Raw genomic sequence first — 7,909 nt, forward strand, 5'->3', positions numbered from 1 at the left:
TCCGTCTCTGGCCGGCCCCCTCGCGGGGAACACGGAAACGCAGATCGGGACCCCCCACTCACTTCACAGTTAAACTGTGTCTCTCACACACATCACACTTGCCGGGCAGCCCTCAGCCACACAGGCAGCATGTTACATACAACTCTAGGAATGCTGACAGTTTGCGTTAGCACACAAAGTACGTGTTTCAATGAACAATTGCCAAAAAACAAGTTCTAATTTTTTCTGGCCCTAAGCAGGGCCCTAAGCAGGGGCCCCTCTGCTCTGTTGCCCCTTCTTGCCCCAGTTTCTTACTGGAACTAGTAACTCCAGCTCATCAGTTCCTTGACCATGGCTTCAATCTGTTCCTGAGCCACATGCACATCTTCTGTAGGCCCTTCCAAAGTGATGTTATCCTCTCCTCCAGTGAATTTGATGCGAACCTTGAGGTGAAAGACAATGAATCTCTTAAGAATTTGCCAAGATCCAAGCCAGGCCAATACCCTTGGTCAGGCCTACACCATCGATCCCTGCCACTAAGAGATGCGCCTCTTCCCAAAAAGCCCAAACAAAATCCCCACAATTTCCCAAGTCAGTAACTTAACGATGTCAGCCATATGGCAGTGCCTAGAGCCCAAGGCTCTGGTGCTGTCCCGGTTTCTGCAAGGGCTTTGGAGAAGTTTACTCATCTAGCCTTTATCTAGATACCGTCTAACTCACCAGGGAGAAGCCTTGCCGCACTCAGCATTTCCAGGTATCCTGCTACATCAGTTCTCAAAACAGCACCACATAAAGCTTCCTTGGAAGGGCTCAACCCATGACAATAACATAGGATGAGCAGTGTTTGCAGCAGTAAAAGAGAGGGTTCCCTTGAACAGCAAAGATCTGTGTCATTTCCCCCTGGGTTTACCCACGCTAGAATACACCTCTCTCTCCCGTGACGAGTGATCTGGACTAAACCTTTTTCTACGCCGGGGGTGCTAAGCTAACCAGCTCATCCATACCTTTGGCATCTGCTGAGTTATTTTGGCCAGGTTCTGTCCTTTCTTTCCAATAATGAAACGATGAAGCCAAGAGGGGGCAGAGACCGAGGAGACGGTAAAACTGTTGGCCTGAGAGACAGAAAAACAGAGAAGCTGTTTGATGGACAAACTGGAAGAGGCCTTCCCAACAATTCAGTTCCAATTCCCATGCTGCACCTCCGGTATTGACTTCTAAGCTGCACCTCTAATGGCCCAAGAGAGAGCACCCCCGCTACAGCCGTCAGTGCTCACAAATGTATCTTCATGGGACCTTCAAAGGAGGCCTAGCCCATCTTGTAAGTACCTTTGCAAAGACTTCAGTCAATGCTTGCCCCAGTTTTTCAGGCTCGCCTCGCAGTATCAGCGTCTCCGAGCTATTGTCAATGGGTGGGATCTCGACAGAGACTCCAGTCTTCTCCAAGATCTCCTGCAGGGAATTCCCCTTGGGGCCGATGACATACTTGTGCTGGGACTTCTTCACCTCCACTGCAATAGTAGTAGTCTTCTTTTTCTGTAGGGGCAGAGACACTGAGGCGTCAATCACAAGGGGGCGGGGAAGGACAAGAGCGACAGGAAGAGGCACAAGATGCAGTCAGACTCTGCACCCAGCAAAGAGCAAAGCCAAGCTGAGCACAGTGGCTCGGCAGTACCCTAGCACCCCTTGGGCCCCTGCCTACAGAAAGCCTTGTGCTCAAAAATTCACAGGGGAAGTACAAAACTAGCATGCTGTGTCAAGCTCCCTGGGACACGGCATGGAAGAGACCACACACACACACAGGCATGTCGTTGTCGTCGTCCCCGTCCCCCCGTTGGACAACAGGGTTCAACTCCCAGCCGTCTCCCAGGCAGTGCTGTGATGCAACACTGTGCAGGCTATAAGCCGATTGTTGAAATCCAGACCGGTACAAATACAGACCTAACCACGAGGAAAAACAGCCCAGCAACCCACAACAAGGATATTCACAGCAGCGTTGGCTGTGGGAAATAAACTGGAGTGACATTCGCTCTTCAGCAACTTCTACTTAGGTAGCAACTTTGATACTGTCAGCTGGCCACCACTGCAGACTTCACACTTCTTTCCTTCCTTAGTAGCCCCGGTGTGAACAAGAGCCAGGGGAGCTCTTGGTGGCCTGCTAATTCCCACGGTACAGAAAAGCGAGAAATCTGTCACCTCCCGGATAGTATCAGCCCGGCTCCCACTCTGCCGAGTGAGGAAACGGTAGGATTCGGGGTCATGTACTGCAAGGGCTGCTGAGCCAGATGCAACGGAGGGATGCACAAAAGTAGAACAAGAAGGGAAGAGTGCCTAGGAGCAGGTGCCAGGGGAAGGTGGGAAGCTTTATGGACCATGCGTACCTTCTCCTCATAGATCTTCTTAACTCGAGCCACAGCCTGGGCTAGTCGCTCCTTTTCTCCGGTGAAGACTATCTCGGTCTTGTTGACACTGGGTGGAGGAATGTTGATGCGCGTCCCTGTGTCCTGCATGAGCTCCCTCACCAGCTTGTTGTAAGGGCCAGCAATGAAAGGGTGGTACACTTTCTCCACGTCCAGCCGCTCCACGGCACGCTTACCCTGGAAGAGCCCACAACAGACCTTGGTGGGAACTGCCCTCTATATTACAGTCTCTGCCAGGCACAGCTAAGTTCCCAGGGGTGTCCTGCCTGACACTCTGGCCCAAGCAACCTTCTCAGTTGGCGGGCTTGTAGATCTCCACCTCTTTCAATCTACAAATACGGTTGCTGCTGCTGCTCCTTGTTTACGATATTCACCCCTGTGATCTCCTGCCTTATCTCAGCTGGCACCTAAGACGCATCGCTTCAACTATCAAATGCTTGTTTTGGCTTCAGAGATGGACAAAACGCAGCACAAGAAGTTTCAGGACCTGGCAGCGGTGCTCACACAGCCAGCGAGTGGCACAGCATACGTCTCCGTTCAGGCTAACGTTAGCCACTGACTGTAGCCACGGTGGCTGCAAACTCCGACTACACCACGGGGAAGCAAAATGGCTGAGCAGCCAATGCCATGAGAGAGATCACAGTACTGAGGTACCTGCTCAGCGGAGATAAGCAGGATCTCGTGCCGGGCCTTCTCAATCCCTTCTTTAGTGCCGCTGATCTTGATCTGGTTGCTGGGGTCATCTGGGCGGGGGACCTGCATTTTGGTTGCAGTTTTGAGCTTCAGGTCCTGCAGCTTCGCACCCTTCTTTCCAATGACAAAACGGTGGTGCTCCTTGGGGATGGCAACTGTTGCCGAAGCCTGCAGCAGAAGAACCAAGCATCTGTGAAAAGCCTTGCCTGCACTGGCAGATCCACAGGAACAGAGCCAGGGAAAGCAAGGTAGACGCTGCTCAGTGGTACTGCTCCTCAGAGCAAACACAACGCCTTCCCAGCACACTCTGTCTGAGGGCTGACACTGTACCAGCTGATCTACAGCGCCTCCGTGCCAGGAGTATAGACCCCACCTTTCCCTCAAAACCCTTCTGTTTGCACAGGAGCGGTACCCTGAATTAGCAAAGGCCTTCCGACACAGACGAGGAGGTGCCTCTCCTCTAGTGTAAGACACCAGACAACAACTGTGATGACAGCGCACAGCTGGAGTTTATCTGAACTCTGACACCTGCTGCCAAGGCTACAGAGAACAAGACATACAGTATGACTCCTAGGAAAGAGAAATTCAACACCAGAAACCTACTGCAGGAGGCAGGCAGCTAGCAGATGCTCACCGCTACTTAAGTGCTAAGGTGTCTTCAAGTGTAGCACGTGCTGCTCCTGGGACTGCTTCTAGAAGGCCCCACATGCAAAAGGGGTCCTTCTCAATCTACCATTAAAGGGCTGGTCTATACGAGGGCTTCCTGACTTCTTCCCTTCTCACTGAGTTTGTACAGGTCTGGTAGCTGATGACTGCTATCGTGCTCCTGGTCCCTGTGATTAGGTAACCACTAACAGCAATCAGACAATGAACATTCAAGCTATAATGGAAAAATGAAAGATGAAGAAAAGATCACTCGGTGTGACTTTTCAGCTCTGTGTTCCTGTCCTGAAGCCAGCCAAGCCTAAGAGAAGCTGGAATACAGACACACCTTCCCGACCTGGGGCCAGGGCAGTAGGAGGTATATTTGAGAACAGTGGCTCATGGATCTGTGGCGGCACGACCTGAACTGATTTTTCAGATGCACATTGTGGATGTAGGGTTTTGTTCCTTTCTCTTTCCTCTGGCAGGGTATGACACAGGGGCTGAATAGCACTAAGCAGACATGGTATTAACATCGCATTACCTACCTTTGGCATTATACTTTAAAACACACTGCAACACCTGGCTGCGATACATCCTAACAAGAGCTACCACCTTGACTATGAGCTCAAGAACCTTAAGGTAAGAGATCAAAACCGAGAGGACTGAAGCAACCGAAACAACAGGGTTGTGGCTCCTTACCAGTGTGCCTTGAGCTACACAAGGCAGAACCCTGACCCGAAGCTTTTGGCTTTTGGCAGGACTTCCTTTTCTCTACTTTTCTTTCTCCCAGCCTTCCACGTTCTCCTCTGAAGGGCTTCAGGAAAAGCACAGTCCCGTTCTCACACACTACTAGCTTTGTGTGTGAGGCTCCTGCACCCCCTCCAGCACCAGCACCTCAGCACAAAGTCACTGGTTGCAACTCAAATGTTCCAGAGATCGCAGACTCCACGCTTCATGCAACACCACGGCCTGTAATTACCTTGGAACCCTATTTTAAGCCTCATTCCCATTCCAAATTGCCAGTTGGGTGCTTTGAAAACGTATGGCAAAGCTGAATTAGTCATGTAACAACACACCTCTTTGGCTTACAAGCACACGGGCCCAAGGGTCTCAAAGCATTTGCGAGTCTTGGGGAAGAGCAAAGCTGAAGGCAGAAACAGTTAGATGCCCTCACCTGAGTCTGCAGTCGAGCGACAATCTGCTTCCGAGCCTTCGTGACTGCTTCCGGCTTGCCAGAGACCACGATCGAAAGGCCCTGGTCCTTTGCGAGAGACAGCTCCAGGTGAGCTCCCGTCTTCTGCATGATGTCAAGGCAGATCTTGGCCTGCTTGCTTTCTCCCAACTGATCCATGTCCTTGTATTTCCTCTCCTCCAGTGGCACATGGAACACCTGCTCAGCCACGGGACAGACACAAGCAGGGCACAGCAAGGTGTCAGTGTGCTTTTGATTGTCAGTGCCTCCCTCTGCAATCCTCCCTTCAGGCCTGTTCCAGCTGACTGTGCAACAGGGATGCAGAGCTTTGTCTGGGCAGTTTTCAACACATCCCTCCCCCTCCAGAGCCGTCCTAGCATTCAGCCGCAGTCTTCCTTGTGCCCCAGGGCAAAGGACAGCAAAGAGGCAGTTACTCCGGCACACTAAGGGATTTCATACTCCAGGGAAAGCTTCGCTTCACCTACTTTTTGGAGGGATGAAAAGGAGGGAGATAAGACACCCACTCCCACCAACCTGAGTGATGACAGAAGCCTTTATTGGCCGGATTTTGCTCCAGGGCCCAGCAGGTTCCCGGGCAGCTTCCAAGGATGGTGCTTTCTCAGGGAGCGCAGGGAAGGCTTCCTCGTAGGTGGGAGGATCCTTCTCTTCTTCCGAGTTTAAAGCTGTTACTGGGGTGAAGCAAACAAGGCCAATGAGATGCTCTCCCCACAGAAACGTCCCCATTCATAGGCAGTGCAACTCTATTGAGGCATCATCAAAGAGGGACAACAAAGGACTTGTGCACTACTATTCACCCTGCTACAGTTATGCTTGTGGAGAGCAGCCGAGTCTGGAGCACAGCTGAGCTCAGCACAGCACAGACTGCAGTAGGTGCTGCTATGGATGCAGGAAGCAACCGTGCAAGTGAATGGTGGCAGCAAACACAGCACATTATCGCCAGCTTTGTTGAGAGGAGCTTCATCAGGGGACAACAGGCCAAGGAGAAAGAAATCAAAGGGACACAGCAAGGCTGTGGGTCAGAAGGGGACAGGACAGACACATGCCCAGGAAGAAGGCAGAGAGAAGCAGAAGCACTCTAGTTGGGGCAGAGTCCAGGGAAAGCCTGTAGCTTATGTTCGACTCAGCTGGGCACTGGGCTGTGCCAAGCGGGCCAGCTCGCAGCTGGAGAATGGGTGCCGAGACCCATCAGTGAGTCAGCCAATACGGTTATACCGACTTTCCCCAGCACCTGGCTGAGCAGAGGAGGAAGTGACAATCCAGCACACTGATCCCACGAGGCTCTCTTGCAGCCCAATGACCCCTGCTTGCACATGCCCTGCCCCACGGCTGACAGCGTTGCTAGCCAGAGCTCTGTGAAGATCTGAGGCTTGCCTCCGCCTGGCCCTGCACTGTGCAGCACCACCGATGTGCTCCTGTTGGTGGAAAGCCAGAGTCTGGCAGGCCGCCAGCCTAGGAATGGCGAACGCCGTGCCTGGACACCTAATTAGGGGGAGCCGGAGGCATGGAGCGAGCTTGGCTAAGAGCAAGGAACCTTGCCTGCGCAGTCTCTACTTAGAGGCACATCACAGGAACTCAGCTGTGTCTTCTCACCTTTCACCTGCTGCTGCGTCAAGCCACTGCGGTGTTTGGCAAAGCTCTCCTGGCTCAAAACTGCCACCGAGCTCATCGTCGACTTCCCACGCACACACACAATCCGGGTATGCCACTGGAAGAGACAGAGGAGGCAACACTGTTACCAGCACCACTCAAGATGCACACAAGTCCCTCCAGGAAGGCAAATGACGTGTTTCCTGAGCACTTTTCCAGCCGGCCTCTTGAGAAGCGCCTACAGGGCCAGTCTGCTGCCCTGTTCTCTTGCTGAACCACACAGAAACTCAGGGGGGATTTTTCCTGACAGCACAGTGGGCATCAAAACCAGAGCTCCTCGTTAGGAAGGCAGAGGATGTGCAACCTAAGAAGCCTCTTGGAAAGGGGGACACCCCAAGCTGGCTTTACCTCTAGTAGGCCCGCAGCTAAGCCTGTGCTGGGCACGAGGCCGAGGGGCCTGCTGCCATCGTGGTCAAGAAGAGAAGTGTGTGACCTCCCAACATACGGGTGGTCCCTCCCCTGTGTGCCCTTTGTCAGCCAGTTGCCAGGGGAACAGCCCGACTCGTTCCCATAGCAACCGACCAAAGGGCGCATGGGGGCGGGGCCACCCCTGTGTTGGCAGGTCACGCACTTCTCTCTTCTTCACCAGGATGGTGCCCCGGGACCGGCTTTACCTCTCGTAGGCCTGCAGCGAAGCCTGTGCTGGGCACGAGGCCGAGGGGCCCCTCTTCCCGCCAGCTGTGCGCGCGTGGCAGCGGTGGTCGGGGTCGCTGGCTGTGCGAGGCGCGGGGCGCAGGTGAGGAGACGCGGCAGGAGGGGGGCGGCCAGCGGCGCTGCCCTCCCTTGGCGGGGCTCGGGGGTCTGCCTGCGCAGCACCCGTCTGGAGGGGCGGTGCAGGACAGCCCCTTCCCCTGCTCTCCGGGAACTCTCCGGGAAGCCCCTCTGGGGTGCTGAGCAGGTGCTGGTGAGGAGGAAGCAGTCGAGGGGAGCTGCGGGGTGGGGCACACACACACCCCCACCACCCCCCCCATACCCACAAACACCCCCACACCCCGGTCCATCCCTAAAATCCTTCATCAATTCCCACCCGTCCATCCCTAAACCCCTTCCCCCCGCCCCCTCCCCTGCCCCCGTCCCTCTGTCCCTGGCATGGCCCAACTGCCCAGCACCACCAGACCACTCTGGCCCAAACACCATAAGGCAATGGTTCCCACCTGACAATAGCAAGTCGAGGAACATTTTTTTTTTCCTAAATAGAGAGATTTTTACTTCGTATGCTGCCGACTATGCCGAATGTTGTTTTGCTGGCTGACTGGATACACAGCAAAGCTGAACTCCAGATCAAATATAATCAAATCTATCAAGTATATCAAAT

General features: G+C 53.7%; 1 protein-coding gene across 1 annotated transcript; it reads right to left on the minus strand.

The window, feature by feature from the left end:
• Positions 1-1,285: 1,285 nt before the first annotated feature.
• LOC308058074 (vigilin-like) lies at positions 1,286-6,620 on the minus strand (the record flags this gene model as incomplete). Its single annotated transcript, XM_080412083.1, has 7 exons — positions 6,538-6,620; positions 5,461-5,615; positions 4,909-5,124; positions 3,051-3,257; positions 2,358-2,573; positions 1,330-1,512; positions 1,286-1,294 (listed from the first exon to the last, which is right to left on the minus strand). Exons 1-7 carry the CDS (start codon positions 6,611-6,613, stop codon positions 1,286-1,288), a joined length of 1,062 nt encoding a protein of 353 aa, XP_080268209.1. The 5' UTR covers positions 6,614-6,620.
• Between the last annotated feature and the right edge of the window lie 1,289 nt (positions 6,621-7,909).

The sequence above is a fragment of the Falco punctatus genome (assembly GCF_963210335.1).
Source record: "Falco punctatus genome assembly, contig: scaffold_23, whole genome shotgun sequence".
NCBI lineage: Eukaryota > Metazoa > Chordata > Aves > Falconiformes > Falconidae > Falco > Falco punctatus.